Below are 21,555 nucleotides of genomic sequence, written 5' to 3'. Positions count from 1 at the left end.
CGCCGCGAGGGGCTTGCTCCCCGGTGGCCATCCCCGTTGGCATGGCCAATAAGGCAGGAGGAAAGTTGAGGAGCAGCTGCACTTGCGGCAGTGCTTCTGCTCGCGTGGGTGCAGCGACAAGTGCGAGGAATGGGCGGGAACTCGACTTCTAACTATGTTAGAAGGAGTTCCCATCACGATTCCCGCGGCTGCGCGCTCTTTTCGCCAGCATCACGGCGTGCATGTCAGCCCTGCGTGTCTTGAGAGTGACGCTGAGGGCTTTTGCCGTGGCGGTGCCCGGGGTCTTCAACATCGTGCCGCGGTTCGTCGTGCACGAGCTGAGAGGACCGTGACATGTGCGTTGGCGAGGTCGACCTACCTGTCCTTGGAGTCCCCACACCACCCACAGGTGAACACAACTCCATCCCTGGGCACGACGGCGCGCCGACCACCATCGCTGCTGTGGAGGACGCCGGACGCTTGGCTTCTTGTATTCGGATGGTGTGGATGATCTCGATCTCCTCCACCACTGGTGCCCTCCACGTCGCCCGTCTGCGCAGGTGCGGGCGGGGCGGCCCCGGATGGGCCGATCGTTGCGGTCTTCTTCTTCTTCAGAGCCATGGCAACGAAGAAGCTACTGCACTAACTAAGAGACCGGATTCTCACAACTAATGCCCCCCTACCTGGCGCCACAAAGATGTCGGGGAAACCGATCACCTATGGGGTCACAAGGATCCCTTCTACGTTTGGCGGGGGTTAGTTGCACGAAGAGCAGGTCGAGTCATTAGCACTCAGGGGATTTTTATCCAGGTTCGGGCCGCAAAGATGCGTAATACCCTAGTCATGCTTGTCTGGTTATATGAGTGTTCTTGCGCTTTTAAACTAGCTATGGTGCGTGCTTTGTCCAAAAGTCTGAATCCTCTCTCTGTGCGCCTTGGGCCTCCTTTTATACGCAAAGGGGTTGCCACAGTGGCACACAGGAGGTGGCAAGCTACAGTTGTATGATCTTATCGCTCGATCAACATAGGACAGGCGCATTTAATGTGTTGCCTGCGTGTCCTCTTGCTTTATTGGGGGCGGCAACAGAGGCCATCTCATCCTTTGCCGCTCCTCCTCGCCTTGACGCGTGTCCAGGTTGACAAGGCATGCAGTGCCACACTGGCTAACCAGCTGCCGCGTTGGTGCAATGGTAAGCTTCCATGAAGATCTGATTGCCTCCACGCAGGTGCCTACTTAGTTGGCCCGCCTATCGTCGCACTGGAGTGGCGGCGAGGTGGTGAAACCTTGTCGGGCGCGGGCCTGGCCACGATCCAGTGATCGTCCACGGCAAGGCTTTCCGGGGGCCTTGGAGTCGTCCCCGGCAAGGGTCTTGCCGGGGGTCTTCGTCTTTTGGTCCCAGGTGGATCCGTGGGCCACCAATCTTTATGAGGATTTGCATGCTATCGAGCATGCGCTTTACAGATCTTGATCTTAACGTTGTTGATGGTGTCAGAGCTCTCAGCCCCAAGGGTGATGGACTTGCTGGTGTTGGTGCAGGTTGCCCTGGCAAGGCCCTTGCCGGGGGTGGTCTGGCTTGCCCCTCGCCCCTCGCGCTTCGAGTGCCTGTTTTGATAGTCTTCGGGCTTTGCCTACCTCTGCTTTGCCAGGGCCTGCTGCAGGCGTGATTGTGACTGCCCGTGGCTGGGTTTGCCCATGCACTAGTAAGGGGTACAGAAGTACCCATACTTTTGTACACCGACACAGGAGTTTTCTATAAAATAGCATGACGGAGTAAGAATACTTATTTCCTTTATTTGTAGGTATAGATGAGCTTTGTACGTCTTGTAAACATTTATACTAGATCCTGATTCTTTTCGCAAATACATGAGTACCTTTTGTGAATTGTGTGAAGTATCTCACCTTCATGAAGTGTGTGTGTGTTATTATATATATATATATATATATATATATATATATATATATATATATAGATGGGGCTTATCCCATGGACATGCATACATGAGATTGTTACATCGACGTGAGAATCACATAAAGGAAAACAGAACACATGATGTAAACAATATCTAAACTGAACAAAATCTCCTATGCCTCCAAACTTCTGGAAGTCTACATGGGAGCCCTATGGACATGCACGTTGACACTTTGTACACACACTCTGTCAGTGTAAAAAAAGTAGAAAACACAACTATTTTGGCACCTGCTTTGTAAACTTACATTGCATGCCATCGACAAACGAGAGAAAACCACATCTCCAGGTCTTGACTGTAAAGAGCACCCCAAACCACAACCAGAAACCAGACACAATCCCAGCAATCACAAAGTAGTACGTCCAGTGGTCCACTTCTTCATTATTTCTCTCATCTGGTGCAAGCGAAGTATTTGCACACAGAACTTCTAACGGAAATCCACATAGCCCTGAATTGTTGGAGTAAATCAATGGGTCTGTGAAGGTCTGGATCTGACACCCAACGGGTATCTTGCCTGACAAAAGATTGTTCGAGACATTCAACATGCTGAGTGTCAATAAGCTCGAGATGCTTGAAGGAATGGATCCTGTAAGTGCATTGGATGATAGATCTAGGGACTCGAGAAAATTCAGACTACCAATGTTTCAGGAATGTTGCATGATAGATGGTTTCTTGACAGGTTCAAAAACCGGAGTCCCTGAACTTCGGTTAGCTCTTCAGGGATGCATCGGGACAACAGATTGCCTGACAAATCGATACCGGTTAATAACATGAGTGTTCTTTGGAATCTGAGCTCTTGGCCCTTCCACATTACATCGACCCTATCCTGATATTTTGATCCATCGAGCGGTCTTGGAGTCATAATATTTGTTGGATTCCTCATGGTGGTCAAGTTACTGAAGGCTATAGGTATTGATCCAGTGAAGCTGTTGTTTGCCATGTCAAGCAGCTGAAGTTGCGAAAGCCATGATAGCTCCAAAGGAATTTCTCCTGTGAAGTTGTTTGAGCTGAGGCTAAGGATTCTTAGTGATGGAACCGAACTCGGTATCCATGGAGGGAGAGCACCAAAGAACCTATTGCTCCCCATGTCCAGGGTGACCAACGAGTTTGCAGCCCCTTAGGACCTCTGGGAGGACACCCGAGAAATCATTTTTGGCAAGATACAATGACTCGAGAGAGCAATTGTTGCCTGCCTTAGCCCTAGGGATTTCACCTGAGAAGGAGTTGTTTGACAGGTCCATGAATTGCAGTGCCTGCAGGTTCCACCAGCAGTTTGGGAGCTTCCCAGTGAGTAGGTTTTTGGACAGGTCAATCAACCCAGAAGTTGGAAGTTGCACCAGCAGACTGAGAGGTCTCCGGTGAGCCGGTTGTTTGACAAATCTAGCGCTCTAATCTGGTGTAACATGCATAGCTGGTGCAGGATGTTGCCAACGAGCTCGTTATTATAGAGCGAGAGGCTAGTGAGGCTGCTCAAGTCACCGAGCTGTGCCGGAATGGAGCCGTTGAACCTATTGCTGCTGAGGTCCAGAAACATCATCGAGCCACAACCCTCTAGGTGTGGGATGTTTCCAGCAAAGGAATTTTTGGAGAGATCTACGTACGTGAGATAGCAGTTGGGGTTTGCCTTAGCCACGGGGATTTCACCTGAGAAGGAGTTGCTGGACATGTCAATCATCTCCAGACCACGCATGTTCCACATGCAGCCCAAGAACTGCCCAGTGAGCAAGTTCCTGGACAAGTCCATCGTCCACAGCCTTCGGAGATTGCACCAACAGGCCGGGAGCTCCCCACTGAGCCGGTTGTTCGATAGGAGCAGTCCCTGGATGGAGACTAACCTGCAGAACTGGGGTGGAATCGAGCCATTGAGCATGTTGCTGCTGAGGATGAGGGATAGGAGGGAGCGCAGCCGCGAGATGCTGGCTGGGATGGCACCCCAAGGTTGTTGCTGCTGAGGTCGAGGGATTGGAGGGAGCGAAGCTGAGAGATGCTGGCTGGGAAGGCGCCCCCAAGGTTGTTGCTGCTGAGATCGAGGGATCGGAGGGAGCGCAGCTGCGAGATGCTGGCTGGGATGGCGCCCCTAAGGTTTGTTGATGCTGAGGCCGAGGGATTGGAGGGAGCGCAGCCGCGAGATGCTGGCTGGGATGGTGCCCCCAAGGTTGTTGTTGCCGAGGTGGAGTGTTTCGAGCAAGCGCAGCCGCGAGATGCTGGCTGGGATGATACCCCTAAGGTTGTTGCCGCTGAGGTCCAGAACGGTGAGCGCTGGGAGCGCTATGGTGTCGAGCGCGTCGAGCCCGCCGGAGAGACCGAGTCCTCCGGAGAGCTGTAGCTCCGTGACATGACCGGCATCATCGCAGAACACGCCGTACCAAGAACAGACGGGTGCGGCCCTGGTCCAGTTGGAGAGTGCTGTTCCGTTGACGAGGCTGACCTTCCATGCCAGTAGGGCATTGGCCTCCGTGGTCACGACGGCATCCGTCGTCCCCAGGATGGTGGTGGCCGCCAGCAGGAGGAACGCCGCAGCGCCGGCGAGGTGAACGTGGACTCGTCTTGTCATGGTCCGGACTGACCCAAGGTGAGATGTATTGGCACTGGATCGCACACTATATAATGGATGTACTGGCACTCTGTATGTAGTCTCTAACTGGCACCGGTGTCCTTGTCATCGTCGTTTGTATGCGTTAGTGAGCCCGGCCGGCAGGGGTCGCGACAGCAGCGCGACGAATGGCGCCATCAGACAGCACCGGTCATGCATGGAAAACACAGACACGGTCCATTTGTCCAATCACGGTCCAAGGAGACAGTTCTGAAGACTAGTCTGTCTACGTGTTGTGCTAATCACAATCCGAAGCCAGAAAAACTTCAGCCCATGATGTGATGACCACATTCATCCGTATTTACTCTCCGAAACGGAAAAAAATAACTCATTAACTATTTTTTCCTTTCATAAAAGGCATGATTTTTTCCTTTCGTTATTTTGAAAAAAGGTTTATCAAAATCTGTTGACCGATGATCTAATTTTGAAAATCTCGACGCGAGGAATTCAACGGTGAAAGTGATTTGAGGTTTGAACGCACGGTTTAAGAGATAAAACGCTTTAAATAAACGAGTCTACAAAAAAAAGGAAAACGTGACAAGTGGTTTATCATGTATAATGCTTGATAAGATAGTCTTGTCTTAAGTCTTACATGTAATTTAGAGAAGACAAAAGAAAATGTCTATAATGGATTATCTCTTAGTATTATTTTCAATAACTAGCTATTTCTAAAAACATGGCGACACATATTGTGATAAGCGATCATCTCTTATCTTCTCTTAAAGAAGAGAAAACAAGCCTTTCTTATGAGTTTTCTCTCCTCCATCTCATCATTTATTCTAGGTGACATTCCTAAGATAGCATTATTGTACATGCCCTTATACTTAACATGTCACTTGTCACGACTTGAAAAGGTGAGAGTAGTCTTTGAAAGAAGTACTCCTCAATTAGTGGTTTCGTGGAACCAACCGCACACTACAAACCCATCCCGAGAACACGTCTTTTACTTCGACACGTGCCTCTTACACGAGGTTTACACAAGCATACCTGTTCCTTGGCCCACGACATCCTTCATGTCTCGAGCCGTGGCTCAGAGCCTCGTCCTAACGGAACACCCCCCCCCCCACCCCACGTCCTACCAAACTATCCCATGCGCACGCTCATATGGCGGCTGTATGAAGCTTTAACGCGGGTCATGGTCTGACGTGGCAGAGCGATTTTTGACATGTCGACACATGCAGGAGCGGCGCAGATATCGGGCTCATCTAAGCGCGAGCACCGAAACGCTGCTTCAGCCTATACACTCTTTTATAAGCCTTGCCGAGCGTGAGATCTCTGACCACCACCAAATCAAGCATCCGTAACATCTGAAAGTCTAACTATAGGCTAATACCGTACAGGATTGATATGCGCACTTTTCCAAAAAAGTCTGTACTCTGAAAAAGAATCCATGATCCATGGCCATTAATGAACAGATCGAGCTGCTGTCGAGGTTGAACCACCGCCACATGGTTCTGCTGCTGGGGTACTGCTCGAAGCTGGAGCGGCTGCTGGTGTTCGTGTGCATGACCAACGGCAACGTGCAGGAGTGCCTGGACGACCTCAACAAGAAACCCCATGGACAGGGCGACGCGCGTCGGCGTGGCGCTGGGCGCGGCGAGGGGCCTCGAGTACCTCCACGAGGCCGCGGCGCCGCGCATTCTCCACCGGGACATCAAGTCCACCAACATCCTGCTTGACGACAGGTTCAGGGCCAGGATCACGGACCTGGGCATGACCAATTGCCTGATGAACGACAGCGTGACCAGCTGCTCCAGCTCGCCGGCGCGCATGCTGGGCACCTTCGGGTACTTCGCCCCCGAGTACGCCATCGTCGGCAAGGCGTCGCTCAAGTCCGTCGTGTTCAGCTTTGACGTGGTGGTGCTGGAGCTCATCACCGGCCGGCAGCCGGCGCACAAGAGGAGCAGCGACGGCGGCGCGGACGAGAGCCTCGTGATGTGGGCGACGTCGCGGCTGCGGGACAGCAGGCTGGTGGTGGCGGAGCTGCCGGACTCGGCGCTCAAGGGCGCGTTCCAGCCGGAGGAGATGCAGATCATGGCGCACCAGGCTAGGGAGTGCCTGCAGTGGGACCCCGAGGCCAGGCCCACCATGACCGAGGTCGTCCAGATCCTCTCCACCATCGCAACCCTCGCGGATAAGTGCCGTCGCCACCGGCACCTTCGCCCCGGGCTTCCGTGCCGAGAGGCCACAGGAATGCTCAGGGTGGCAGGACGGCGACGACGGCCGTCGCCGTGTTCACCTGCACACAGAGGGAACGGTAGCAATGCAAAGGGCACCATCTTGTCGGGCAAGGTCGCGGTTAACATCGGCACACCGGCGGCGATGGGCCGGAGCTGGGCGGTCGGCGGAGCAGGAGGCGGTGGACCTGACGGAGCTGCGGTTGGAGACGTTCACGCAGCCAACAACGACGGCGAGCCTCTTCAGGTGAACGTGAGATCGATCGAATACGTCGTAGAAGAGATAGATAGAATAGTGAAGTAGCACCTCAAACTCTGCTGCGATCCTCCGCGTGCATGAATGGCATGGCGCCATGGCAAGATCGATCTATCTTTGTACAGGAAAAACGTAATCAAATGAATTTGAGAAGAAATATGGGAGTGAGACGCATTACGACCAAATTTACCAAGGGATTCGATGCTATTAATTGGTACATTCGCGAAAAATAATAATGAAAGAGGTACAATATTGCAGATAACACAACTAAATGTCTCAATTTTTCATAATTTTACATTGCATACCATTCACGAAGGAAAGAAAACAACATCTCCAGGACTTAACTGTAAAGAGCGTACCAAACCACAACCAGAGACCAGACACAATCCCAGCAATCACACAGTAGTACATCCAGTGGTCCTCCTCTTCACCATTTCTCTCGTCCGGTGCAAGCGAAGTATTGGCACATGAAATGTTTAGAGGAAATCCACATAGCCCAGAATTGTTGAAGTAAATTGATGGGTCAGTCAGGGTCTGAAGCTGATTCCCGGTGGGTATCTTGCCCGACAAAAGATTGTTCGAGACATTCAACGAGGCGAGCCATGGTAAGCTCGAGATGCTCCACGGAATGGCTCCTGTAAGGCCATTAGATGATAGATCAAGGGACTCGAGAAAAGTCAAACTACCAATGTTTTTAGGAATGCTACATGACAAATTGTTTCTGGACAGGTTTAGAAATTGGAGGCCCTGAAGGTTGGTTAGCTCTTCAGGAATGCACCGAGACAACAAATTGCCCGACAAATCGATACCGGCTAATAAGTGGATATCTTTTCTAAATATCGTGTACTGGCCCTTCCAAATTATGTCGATTCTGTCATAGTAATTAAACTTGTCAGACGGTTTTGTAGTCGATAGATTTTTTGGATGCATCATGGAGGTCAAGCTGCCGAAGGCTACCGGAATCGAGCCGGTCAAGCTATTGTTTGCCATGTCGAGCAGCTGAAGTTGCGAAAGGCGTGATAACTCTAGAGGAATTTCTCCAGTGAAATTATTTGATTTCAGGCTAAGGATTCTCAACAATGGGATCTGACTTCCGATCCATGGAGGGATAACACCAAAGAACTTGTTATTCCCCATGTCTAGGCTGGACAGCGAGTTGCAGCCCTCTAGAACGGTAGGGAAGGCACCAATGAAGCCATTTCCAGCAAGGTAAAGAGACCTAAGAGAGCAGCTGTGGCTTGCCATAGCTGCGGGAATTTTACTTGAGAAGGAGTTGTTGGATAGATCCATGAAAATCAGAGCCTCTAGGCTCCACCAGCAGTCCGGGAGCTTGCCGGTGAGACGGTTGTTCGATAGGTCCATGAACATCAAAGCCTGGAATTTGCACCAGCAGTCCGGGAGATCCCCGGTGAGCCGGTTGTTTGACAGGTCCAATGTCTGGATGGAGAGGTGGCTGCAGAGCTGGTGCGGGATGTTGCCGACGAGGTTGTTATTGTAGAGCCGGAGGTCGGTGAGGCTGCGCATGCTACTGAGCTGTGGCGGAATGGTGTTGTTAAACATATTGCTGCTGAGGTCGAGGATAGCGAGCGAGTTGCAACCCTCTAGGAGTGGGAGGGCTCCGGAAAAGGCATTTCCGGCAAGAGACAGTGACGTGAGAGAGCGGTTGTGGCTTGGCTTAACCGCCGGGATTTCAACTGAGAAGGAGTTGTTGGACAGGAACATGGACTCCAGAGCCTGTAGGTTCCACCAGCAATCCGGGAGCTCCCTGGTGAGCCGATTGTTTGACAGGCGCATGTACCGCAGAGACTGCAGGTTGCACCAGCAGTTCGGGAGCTCCCCGGTGAGTCGGTTGTTGAACATGTCCAACGACTGGATGGAGAGAAGGTTGCAGAGCTGGCGTGGGATCTCACCACTAAGGTTGTTCTCGTAGAGATAGAGGGCGGCGAGGCTTGGCATGTCACCAAGCTGCGGCGGGATGGAGTCGTTGAACCCGCAGCCGTGATATGCTGGCCGGGATGGGGCCTCCGAGGTTGTTCCTCCAAAGGTTCAGAGAGGCATCGGCCTCCGAGTTCACCACGGCGACGGTTGTCGCGGAGATGGCAGCCGCCAGCAGGAAGAGCGCGGCAGTGCCGACGAGATGCGCTTGGGTTGGTCTCCTCATGGCCCCGACCCTGAGCGCGATGGTTGAGTAGGGAAAATCCAATCCGCAGAAGATCGCGCACACACACATATATATGGATGGATCGGCCGGCGCTCCGTTTCATGCGGGAGACAATAATACGCTCTGTGGTCTGCAGTGTCCAGGCCGGCTGGCCCTCCTCATGTGTGTGCATACCGCCGGCAGGTACACAGCGTGACGAATAGCGCCGGCGAAGAGCACCAATCAAGCAACACACACACATACACTGGGTCCAATAATGTCCAATCAAATGAATGTTGAGGAAGCCAAGTCTGAGACTAAGTACGGTGTGCTCAACTTTTTAACAACCTAGTCTCAAACAAACTTAAAGGGTACATACTTGATACCAAATAAAATAGTACTCCCTCCGTTCCAAAATTCTTGTCTTAGATTTGTCTAAATACAGATGTATCAAGTCAGTTTTAGTATTAGATACATCAGTATCTAGACAAATCTAAGATAAGAATTTTGGGACTAAGGGAGTATAAAATACGGTTGCAGAACTATTTAACCACATTTTGATGTTTTCTGTTGGAAGGCAATGCAACTCTCGATATTGATCGGGTGCCCAACACACGTATATATGTAAAGGGAAGCCCTCAGCCTCATCTATACAAAGAAACTAGAGGCGGGGCCGGTAGGAGATTATCCTAACCATATACATGCGTGTAGACCTACATAATATGTTTAACACCCCCCGCAGTCGATACGTCACCGGTGACGCATAGCCTGGACCGGAACTCCTCAAATGTAGGCATCGGTAACCCCTTGGTCATGACATCGGCAAACTGCTGAGCAGTAGGAACGTGTAGAACGCGGACACGTCCGAGAGCCACCTGCTCACGCGCGAAGTGAATGTCGAGCTCAATGTGCTTCATGCGACGATGATGAACAGGGTTGGCGGAGAGGTAGACCGCTGAGACATTGTCACAATAGACAATGGTGGCCGTCGAAACGTCAAGGAGGAACTCCTGGAGAAGCTGCCTGATCCACGAGCACTCGGCAACGGCATTGGCCACAACACGATACTCAGCCTCGGCGCTGGAGTGAGATACCGTGGGTTGTCGCTTAGACGACCACGATATGAGCGAGGGCCCCAGGTAGACACAGTAGCCTGAAGTGCAGCGCCGTGTGTCCGGACAGCCAGCCCAATCGGCATCACTGTAGGCAACAAGGTCGGTCGAGGACGAGGCCGTCAACGTGAGACCTAGAGCCGTACCGAAGAATCCGCCTCACCAGGTTCTAGTGAGTGTCACGAGAAGCGTGCATGTGAAGGCACACCTGCTAGATGGCATATCGACTGCGGGTGAGCGTCAAGTACTGAAGTGCGCCGATGATGGAGCAATAAAACACCACATCTGACGTGGGCGAGCCGTTGAGCGCAGAGACCTTGGCCTTCGTGTCGACATGCGTGGGGACAGGTTTGCAGTTAAGCATGCCTACCCGCTGAAGAAGGTCCTAGGCGTACTGCTGCTGATGGAGAAAGAACCCATTGGCGCGTTGCACCACCTCAATCCCGAGGAAGTAGTGCAATGGACCGAGGTCCTTAATGGCGAACTCAGCGCTGAGGCGAGCAGTAAGATGCGAAGAATCTTAGTGGAGGAGGCCGTCAGGATGATGTCGTCTACACATAGGAGCAGCTAAGCAGTCGTCTGGCCCTGATGGTAGACAAATAGCGAGGCGTCGGAGCGAGTACCTCAAAACCCAAGCTGCTGCAGGAAGGCGGCGATGCACTGGTACTAGGCTCGAGGGGTCTACTTCAATCCGTATAAAGAGCGGGAGAGCAAGCACACATGATCGGGGTGAGCCGCATCGACGAAACCAGTGGGTTGCTGACAGAAGACCTGCTCCGAGAGATGGCCATGCAGGAATGTGTTCGACACATCCATCTGATGCACCGGCCATGCGCGAGAGACCGCAAGCTGAAGGACTACATGAATCGTGCCCGGTTTGACAACCGGAGAAAAAGTGTCGGTGAAGTCGACTCCAGCGGACTGACGGAATCCGCGTGTCGGTGTCAAAACCGGCGGATCTCGGGTAGGTGAGGGAGTCCTGGATAAGGGGGTATCCGGACAGCCGGACTATGTACTTTGGCCGGACTGATGGACTATGAAGATACAAGATTGAAGACTTCGTCCCGTGTCCGGATGGGACTCTCCTTGGCGTGGAAGGCAAGCTTGGCGATTCGGATGTAGATCTCCTTCTCTGTAACCGACTCTGTGTAACCCTAGCCCCCTCCAGTGTCTATATAAACCGGAGGGTTTAGTCCGTAGGACAGAACAACAATCATACCATAGGCTAGTTTCTAGGGTTCAGCCTCTCTGATCTCGTGGTAGATAAACTCTTGTAATACTCATATCATCAAGATCAATCAAGCAGGAAGTAGGGTATTACCTCCATCGAGGGGGCCCGAACCTGGGTAAACATCGTATCCCCAGTCTCCTGTTACCATTAGCCTTAGACGTATAGTTTCGAGAGAGTTTTGACACCAACATTGGTGCTTTCATTGAGAGTTCCTCTGTTTCGTCGCTGTAAGGCTCGATGGCTTCTCCAATCTTCAACAACTCCGTCCAGGGTGAGACTTTTCTCCCCGGACAGATCTTCGTGTTCGGCGGCTTCGCACTACGGGCCAACTCGCTTGGCCATCTGGAGCAGATCGATAGCTACGCCCTTGGCCGTTAGGTCAGGTTCGGGAACCTAAACTACATTACCGACATCCGCGGAGACTTGATCTTCAAGGGACTTGAGCCCACGTCAGGAACGCCGAACGATCGCCACGCGCATGACTTATATCTGCCGTCGGGCAGTACTCGGGATATCGCGCATGCCATGGCTCCGAACTTTGATCCAGAACAGATCGTGCCGTCTGAGGACGGGTGGATGGACCCCGCCACGGAGGCCGCACACCTATCGGCGTTGGAGCCGAACACAGACTCCGCTTCTAAGGAAATCTATGCCTCCGGACCCCCGGACTTGTTTTCAGTCGTAGGTCCCGGACCGCGTGCATCCATGCCCATCAAATCTGATTGGGCTCCGGTCTTGGAATTCACCGCCGCGGATGTCTTCCAGCACTCCCCCTTTGGTGATGTGCCAAATTCATTAAGGTTTCTCTCTCTCTACCAGGAGATTCCTGGCTGAACTATGTTCGGCTCGAGTGGGAAGCAGGCGACGAAGAAATTCGTCACCCACCCACCACCCACTTCATAGCCACGGCCGATGATTTAACCGACGTGCTTAACTTCGACTCAAAAGACATTGACGGAATAGACGACAATGCGGGAGAAGAACAGGAACCACCGCCCATAGGACGCTGGACTGCCACCTCTTCATATCATATATATATGGTGGATACTCCCAAAGAAAACAATGGTGATGAGGCAACAAGAGATAACCCCTCAGGGAAAAAATCAAAGCATGGGCGTCATCGGCGCCTCTCCAAGCCCCGCCACAGCAACACTAGCACCGGAGAAGAAAATAATCCAGACAGCGCCGAAGAGGAACATAATCCTGATCAGCCTACCTTCAAGCAAGCCGAACAAGAACACGGGCAGGTCAGCCCAGATGAACAGGCGACGGACGGATACTGGAAAAAAACCCAGATCGTCAAACAGCACAGGGCAAAAGAAATTTCTTCCACCAACCAAGGCCGTGAACACCATCCACACATGAGCAGATGTACACTCTTCGGTACGACACCTCAACAAAGCAAGTTGCCCCGTCGTATAAAAATATGACCGATCATCTTCGATCGACTAGATTGTCCGGCCAATATCAACCAGAGGTATTCCCCTGGTTGCGGTGACAACAGTCCAAACTTGCTGCTCAAGGACACGGTGCGTCGGACAGCGATTGATCACTCGAGGATCAGACCCACGTAATGTAGTCACACTTACGGACAAGACCGAACTTCACCTCGGCGCTGACAAGTATTCGGCCACCTTAGTAACAGAAGCAGCGAGTCGCAGCTTTTTCAATTGAACCTTGATTCGATAGCCAAACTCCCGGACACCAATAAAGGAGTCCGAACTACTTCATGATACCTTAGCCTGATCAGGGCTCAAACAGGCCCTCCGGCATAAGCTGGACGGGCCACATCCCACGTCTCAGCCGTTGTGCAACACGCACACACATTTAGCATTTTTTGCAGGCTTGCCTTTGCGCACAACTGGACCGGTGACATGTAAACAGCTCGGACGCACAAAGGGGGTATCTTCACACCACCCGAATCCAATCTGGATACTACTTCGGATCTGTGCATAGCTCGCTACCGCCCAGTCCCAACAGGTTATGCCATCATGCCTCTCTTTTATAACATACACCGTACTCATACGCATAGTCGTATTACTTGAATACAACATGTAGAGTCATTTGACGCTTACCTACTATCATTTCTCATCGACACTTTGTCATCACGACATCCGAAACTTCATGTCGTGCCTTAAAACGCCAGGGGCTTCATTGCGCCCGCACTATGGCAACAAAGTCCGACCACCTTCTCGGTCGTTCAGCACCCCGAGCTTATAGCATTATATGCATCAGCTCTGAATCATGTCTTGGGTCATTAGTTGGGTTTGCCCGGCTCCCATGTTTTGGTACCTTACGTTCCGCAACATCGGCTAAGGTAGCGCTGGGAGAACTGCTGCGATTGTGTCCCGGTTCTGCCGGACGAACACCTCAGCAGAGAAAGCCGAAAACTGACTGTCATGATAAGGCGAGAGCTAGTTAGCTGTTCGAGAGGTTGTAAAATCTTTAAAGATTTATTCCGCATAATGCCATAATAAAATGCAGAGTGCGAAGGATCGATCTACCGATCAGGCACTATTAGAACCCCTCGTGCGGTCTTCCGAACACCAGGGGCTGCGCCTCCCATACTCGAATTCCTATGGCTAAGTGAGAGTAATAAAGCCCTATAGTCCGATTGCCTGGTTCGCTATGCTGAACAGCTCCTTCATGGACCCAAGAATGGGATAAAGAGTGTTCAGGTGTATCCCGAACACCCTCGTAGTTCCTACGTGGGGGCAGAAGCCGACGACTGGCCAATTCTCAAGACTAACATATAAAACGGCCGCACAGGAATTAAATTCACACATAACAGGCACATACATAAAAGTGACTTTGTTCCGCCTTACAAAGGACAACACAACTGCCTTTAGGGAAAAATAATGTCTTTTGCACATTGCTCTGCCACAAGGCGGGCCCCTTTTAGGACACCATCATAATATAATTCGGGCTTGCGGTGCTCCTTCCCCTTTGGCGGCCCCTCGGTCATCAGCTTCTCAGCATCAAGCTTCCCCCAGTGCACTTTCACACGGGCAAATGCCATTCGTGCACCTTCTATACAAACCAACCGCTTAATAATGTCCAGCCGAGGGCAGGCACTCACAATTCGCTTTATGAGCCCAAAGAAACTGCTCGGAATGGGTTCGGGGGGCCATAGCCAGATAACCAAATCCTTCATGGCTAGTTCAGTCGCCTGATGCAGTTCAATCAGCTGCTTCAGCTGGTCAACAAACGGCACCGGATAATTCGGCGCCAAATACTGCGACTAGAAGAGCTTCTCCGCAGTTTCCTTCTCCTCAGCTCGGCAGAATAGGGCAGCATCAGATATGCTGTGTGGCAGATCCACAAACGCCCCTGGAAAAACCAGGATTCAATGGATCACCATGAATCTTCCCTGCGGCCGCATACAAATTGCTCTGAATAAGAAAACCCTTACCAGCCGCAATCTTCCGTGCCTCCTAGATATCCTTCAGAGCAATCTGGGCTTCCTCCCGAGCGTCATTTGCAGCCTGGAGAGCTTGAACGAGTTTAGATTCTTTCAATGATAGACTCTGCTCCAAAGTCTCGCTTTTCTTCACGACCTCCTGAAGCTCTCGTTCAGCTTCCACGACCCTGGCCTCGTGCTTCTCGCGGAGAGCTTGCTCCACGGCTGCCTTCTTTTCGGCCAAGGCAACAACCTTCTTGAGCGCCTCAATTTCGGCATTTACTCCTGGAGTGCGCGATATATATGCTTTAAGTTAGACACAACTACTTACTTGTGCTAAAACTTACTAACGTTTCAAACATACCTTGTTTATCCTCCAGCTGCTTCTTCACTCGGCCGAGTTCCTCTTCGGCCCGCTCCAGACTCTGCTTGAGTCCGGACACCTGCGCAGTATGAGAGGAGGAAGTCACTGCAGACGCCTGATTCATAAAGCAAAAGATCTATGTCATTAGCTGAGTCTCCTACGAACAGAACTTTGATCCCCTGTCCGGTTCCTGTCCTCTCCGAACAATGTATCAGGGGCTACTATCTATACTATGACAATCTTCTAACAACTCCTAAAACATAACTCCAAGCCTTTTATAAGGCTAATGCAGGATTCATTCAGTCCGCTCTCGGCGGCCTGAATCTTTTCTATCACCGCGCCCATAAGGGCGCGATGTTCATCAATGATGGAAGCGCTCTCCAGCGCTGTCGATAGGCCGCCCGACACCTTTGGTTGGACAGAGATCGAGGGTGGAGCAGGATCACCCCCTCCAAACAAGATGGGCTGCCTGCCTGATCACGGAGCCTTAAGGGTCTCTGGGACTGTGTCTGGCTGTGGGCCGAATCCAAGATCGCCCCCGCCGTCGATTTTCATGGGAACCGCCGCTCCCACGTGTCCGGCCTCCGAGGTACGCCCCCCGGCTTAGGTCCCTTTGGGATGACACCTCAGTGTCACAGCCAGGCTTTGGGGAAGGGGCCCTTGGAGGTGTCTCGCTCTCCAAGGCGTCAGAACTCAACGAATCCTCCGATGAGGACTGTTTGGCAGGAGACCTCGCCGGACTGTAGAAAGTACGGTGCAAATCAAAATACTACATTCTAGTAATTCTGGATGCATGGATATGTTCGGATTTCATGCACTTACGAGTTTACCAGGGGTTGGGCCCGGGGATCCCACTCCGGGCTGCTGTCGGTAGCCGTGGTGGATGCCTCGGGGATGAATGTTCTTCCCTTCTTAGGCGAATCTGCCTCTAAGGATGAGGAGGCTGTCCTTTTCTTCCTCCCCCTCATAGGGGACTCGAGCTCTTCTTCCTCCTCATCCTCTTCTTTCTCCTCCTCGTCCTCTTCCTCCTCCTCGTCCTCTTCCTCCTCCTTGTCCTCTTTGGAGGAGGGAGGGTCACTAGAGTCTTCGGACTTCGTGTCCGAGGCACCGCGACGACGGAGACCGCTCCTGGTCTCCTTGGCCTTTTTGTTGGCCTCTTTCTTCGGCGCCTCGTAAGGCGCTGGGACCGGCATCTTCGTCACAAGTGGTCCGGCTGGTTCTTCGGGCAACGGGGCCGGACAATGAATCCGCCCCACCTTCTTCATCCATCCCTGAGGTAATCGTGGAAAGGCACTTTAAAAAACATCTCCCTCGGGACATACCAATAAAGCATGCGGATGGCAAAGACATAATGATGACTTACCAGACTTGCGGGGTGGGATAGTTGGTACCCATGGTCCACGGTGGAGTCCGGCCACGGTTTGCCAGACTTGAAGAGCACCTTCCAGATGCCCTTGTGCGAGGAGCCAAAAAGCTCCCGCAGGGTCTGGTGCTCGGCCGGGTCATACTCCCACAAATTGCAGCTTCTGTGCTGACAAGGAAGGATCAGGCGGACCAGCATCACATGGACTACATCAACAAGCCTCATGGCCCTGTCTTCCATACCTTTGACACACGCCTTGATTACTGACAGTTTGTTGGACGACGACCAGTTCACGTCCTTCTTGGGCCAGGACATGAGCCGCAAGGGGGCTCCAGATCGAAACTCAGGAGCAGCGGCCCACTTTTTGCCATGCGGCTCAGTGATGTAGAACCACTGCTGCTGCCACTCCTTGACGGAGTCGTTGGAAGTACCCATCGGCCATGTGACCTTGGGCATCCTGCTCACCATGGCGCCTCCGCACTTGGCATGTTCGCCATTCACCACTTTGGGCTTCACGTTGAAGATCTTCAGCCATAGCCCGAAGTGCGGCAAGATGCGGAGAAAGGTCTCGCACACGATGATAAACGTCGAGATGTTGAGGAAGGAATTGGGGGATAGATCGTGAAAATCAATCCCGTAGTAATACATGATGCCGCGAACAAAAGGGTGAAGGGGAAACCCAAGCCCGCGGACGAAATGAGGGAGGAAAACGACCCTCTCATGGGGCTCCGATGTAGGGACAATCTGTCCTGCCGCCGGAAGACGGTGGCCGATTTTCTTGGCCAGATACCTGGCCGCCCGCAGTTTTTTAATATCCTTCTCCTGGACGGAGGAGGCCATCCACTTGCCTCCTGCTCCAGATCCGGACATTTCCGGAGAACCTTTGTTGGTGGGAGGATGAACGCTTGGGCCCTAGGGCTCGGGCAAAAAGGAAGGGACGAATAGAAGGAGAAGAGGGCGTGGGTAGAACGGGAGATGCCTTTCCCCTTTATAGAGGCAATGAAGCTTTGTGCCTCCCCGCTTGCCTAATGGAACCTGCTCGTTCCCCACTCACCATGATTGGTGGTACGGTTGGGTTACCTACGCCCGTATTAAAGAGAACCCCGTGATAAGGGGGCACGATCTCTGCTTTGATAAGACGTGCCAAGGAAACCGCTTCTCAATATGTGCAGAAGCAGGTTGTAGAGGATGGTTTGAATAAAAGCCGGACCGTGGCGTGATGTCACATTTCAAAGAGTTGTCAGCAGTTAAATTTGTGGTTTATTATTCTCTCTACGGTGGTACATGAAATTTGTCTTATAGAGCCGGACACGGTCCTTGTGTTCGGAATTTATCTTGGAGTATTCGAAGATGGGACCCGCCTCGCAATGCCGAAGACAATCTACGTGCTGGACTCATCGTCATTGAAGCCTGGTTCAGGGGCTACTGAGGAGGTTCTGGATAAGGGGGTATCCAGATAGCCGGACTATGTACTTTGGCCGGACTGATGGACTATGAAGATACAAGATTGAAGACTTCGCCCCGTGTCCGGATGGGACTCTCCTTGGCGTGGAAGGCAAGCTTGGCGATTCGGATGTAGATCTCCTTCTCTGTAACCGACTCTGTGTAACCCTAGCCCCCTTCGATGTCTATATAAACCGGAGGGTTTAGTCCGTAGGACAGAACAACAATCATACCATAGGCTAGCTTCTAGGGTTCAGCCTCTCTGATCTCGTGGTAGATCAACTCTTGTAATACTCATATCATCAAGATCAATCAAGCAGGAAGTAGGGTATTACCTCCATTGAGAGGGCCCGAACCTGGGTAAACATCGTGTCCCCAGTCTCCTGTTACCACTAGTCTTAGACGTACAGTTCGGGACCCCCCTACCCGAGATCCGCCGGTTTTGACACCGACAGTAGGGGATCCCAAACTGCGCGCCTAAGGCTAATGGTAACAGGAGGCGGGGGAAACAATGTTTACCCAGGTTCGGGCCCTCTCTATGGAGGTAATACCCTACTTCCTGCTTGATTGATCTTGATGAATACGAGTATTACAAGAGTTGATCTACCACGAGATCGTAATGGCTAAACCCTAGAAGTTAGCCTATGATTATGATTTTTGTTCTACGGACTAAACCCTCTGGTTTATATAGACCCGGAGGGGGCTAGGGTTACACAAAGTCGGTTACAGAGAAAGGAATTTACATATCCGAATCGCCAAGCTTGCCTTCCACGCAAAGGAAAGTCCCATATGGACACGAGACGAAGTCTTCTATCTTGTATCTTCATAGCCCAACAGTCCGGCCCATGTATATAGTCCAGCTTTCCGAGGACCCCTTAATCCAGGACTCCCTCAGTAGCCCCTGAACCAGCCTTCAATAACGATCAGTCCGGCGGGCAGATTGTCTTCGGCATTGCAAGGCGGGTTCCTTCTCCGATTACTCCACGCGTCCGGCTCTGCAAAACAAATATCACACACAACCGTAGAGAGTATAATATTTTCACGAGTCCAATCCGCTGACAATTTTTTTGCAATGCGACATTACTTCATCGTCCGATCATTATTTCGAATCATTTTTCCAACCTGCTACTCCATGTTTCGCGAGGCGGTTCTATTGGCACGTCTTGTCGAAGCAGAGATCGTGTCCCCTTATCACGGGATTCTCATCAACATGGGCGTGGGTAACCCAACCATTCCATTGGTATGATTCCTTGGGAATAGGCATGTTTTAAGGCCACGTAGGGGACGTTTGATATTCGTCGTCTTTATAAAGAGGCCAAGACCTGTCTTTTTCCTTCCACGCTAACCCTCTCCTCCTCCCACCTAAAGTTCCAACACCCAAGGTTTAACCCAGTCGCTTCGGACCTCCGGCCATGTCCGGACCCAGCCTTCAAGGCCGATGGACGGCCTCTTCTATCACAGAGGAGGACATCACGAAGCTCAGGGAGGCAAGATACTTGACTGCGGAAATCCTCCATAGGCTTCCTGCTCAAGGGCAGGTTATCCTACTCCCAGATCCAATGTGAGGGTTGTGTTTATCTCTCACTTCGTCTGAGGGCTAGGTTTTGCCTTTCATCCCTTCATTCGAGGGCTCTTGTTTTATTACGGACTAGATTTCCATGATCTAGCTCCAGACTCTTTCCTTCACATCTCGGCATTCATCATCATGTGTGAGGCCTTCCTCCGCATTACCCCACACTTTGGCTTATGGCTTAAAACCTTTATGGTGAAACCGAAGGTAGTAGAAGGGAAACAAGCGGAGTGCAGAGGTGCTTCAATAAACAAGCTTATCAATTCTTCTTGGCCAAAGGGTTCCTTCGCAGAGTCCTCCGACCTATGGCAACAGGAGTGGTTTTATATCACTGAACCTCGTGGTAAGAAGTGGGCAATTACACCTGAGTTTCGATCTGGCCCTCTGCCATAGCTCACGTCGTGGATTAATAGAGGGATGGACTAGGGATATATTGATGAAGTGAGGACGCTGCAAAGTCGTATTCGGAGACTCATTGAGAAGGACACCGGTCTTATCAATGTAATCCAGGTAATGCTAGTCCGCCGGATCCTACCTTGTCAGCGACGCCCTCTCCGCATGTAGGAGTTCAATCCAGAAGGTCCATGGACTCTTCAGCACCTCTCTCACAAGATGCTCAGAGAGATGTGGAAATTGTTCTTCGGCACATGAAAAGAGTGGCTGGATACTACAGAAGACATTGGTCTTGACTGCAATCATCCAGATACCCCGGTAAGCATTTAACTTCCGAACACAGGTTTGTCAAATTCCTCAACAATGTAATGATAAAATTCTACTCGGCCAGAGCTGGTTAAAGAAGGCGGAGAGAATTAGGTGTTCGACTCCTCTTCCCGAAGACTCAGTGGATCCAGTGTTAACTAGGATGCTGGATCCGGCACCCCATCAAGCGCCGGTGAGGGAAGACAAGGTGAAGAGCAAGGAGGCCCAAGGTAGTCTCTCCTCTGGAGGCACACCAGGCAATTTATCCGGGGAAATTGGAACTTCCTCTTCCAAAGGCGGAAGGGAAGGGCAAACTGACATCCCTTCTCCTTATGGGAAGAAACGGACCGCCTACGAAGACTTGGAGAAAGAAGCTTCTAAGCGGAGGAAGAAATCCCAGTCAGGGGGTGACGTTAACACGCAATCACTCTGCAGAGATAGGCCCTTAACCGAATCGTAAGTGAACCAGGGCGTTTTAAACATATCCCATTCTTTCCTGGTTGCCAGAATAATATTTCAAAATATATGTTTGTAGTCCGGCATGCCGCCTTCCTCAACAGTCCTCCTCTTCGGGGGATCTTCTTCCGGAGATGATGGAAAGTGAGACACCTCCACAAATCTCCTTGCCTGATAAGGCAGATGACACCGAGGTGTCGTCCCGGAGGATCTCTCCCGATCAACAGACGGTGCGAGGGACATCAAGGACTGGGCCCAAAGATAATACTTCCGCCGCCCAGGGTCCAGGGTTTGCGAACAACACAAGAAATGACAACAAAGGCCCCGGACTATCCGGTTTCCGAGGGACGACACATACTGCTCCGGATCCGAAGGTGCCGGATACATTTCCGGACACATTGTGACATGCATCCATCTTAGAGGAACATCATACCTTGATGGGTACGGTGGTTGAAAAGGTTTTGTCCATGAAAAGCGGATTGAATGAGGCCTTCATGAGCCTGTTAGGAGGCTTCGAGGTACGTGATGTAGTATTTTCAAAAATGTCATAAACACAAAATGCACCTGTGTACAGGTAGTAGCCCATGAGACTCTGATTGGCATCCAAAAGGAGGCAATCAGAGCGTCAATAAATATATCCAAAAAATATTCTGACTAATTTAAACATAGGCTGTTACATTCGTGGCGACTGCTCAAGCTACAGAAGTAGCACATCTGAAGCAGAAAGTTGATGTAGCGGATGACGACATCACACTCATGAACAGGCGGCTTGACTAGGCGTAAGGTATGTCCCTGGGGCAGGCAG

The 21,555-nt window shown here is 51.6% G+C and overlaps 1 protein-coding gene and 2 pseudogenes across 1 annotated transcript; 1 reads left to right on the top strand and 2 right to left on the bottom strand.

Moving 5' to 3' along the window:
• Positions 1–2,164: 2,164 nt before the first annotated feature.
• Positions 2,165–4,500, bottom strand: LOC123138692 (probable inactive leucine-rich repeat receptor kinase XIAO; annotated as a pseudogene).
• A 167-nt stretch (positions 4,501–4,667) lies between these two features.
• Positions 4,668–7,020, top strand: LOC123138691 (collagen alpha-1(I) chain-like; annotated as a pseudogene).
• A 228-nt stretch (positions 7,021–7,248) lies between these two features.
• Positions 7,249–9,133, bottom strand: LOC123138690 (LRR receptor-like serine/threonine-protein kinase GSO1). Its single transcript, XM_044558614.1, has 2 exons — positions 9,047–9,133; positions 7,249–8,994 (listed from the first exon to the last, which is right to left on the bottom strand). Exons 1-2 carry the CDS (start codon positions 9,131–9,133, stop codon positions 7,249–7,251), a joined length of 1,833 nt encoding a protein of 610 aa, XP_044414549.1.
• Between the last annotated feature and the right edge of the window lie 12,422 nt (positions 9,134–21,555).

The sequence above is a fragment of the Triticum aestivum genome, chromosome 6B (assembly GCF_018294505.1).
Source record: "Triticum aestivum cultivar Chinese Spring chromosome 6B, IWGSC CS RefSeq v2.1, whole genome shotgun sequence".
In the NCBI taxonomy this organism is placed as follows: domain Eukaryota; kingdom Viridiplantae; phylum Streptophyta; class Magnoliopsida; order Poales; family Poaceae; genus Triticum; species Triticum aestivum.
The sequence above is the reverse complement of the archived record's forward strand: the minus strand, read 5'-3'. Positions and strand labels throughout refer to the sequence as shown.

Excerpts from the sequence above, each read along its gene's own strand:
- LOC123138690 (XM_044558614.1), bottom strand. The coding sequence starts at position 9,133 with ATGAGGAGACCAACCCAAGCGCATCTCGTCGGCACTGCCGCGCTCTTC. Across the intron at positions 8,995-9,046 it reads CCGCGACAACCGTCGCCGTG|GCCCCATCCCGGCCAGCATA; the intron begins GTGAACTCGGAG and ends ACAACCTCGGAG.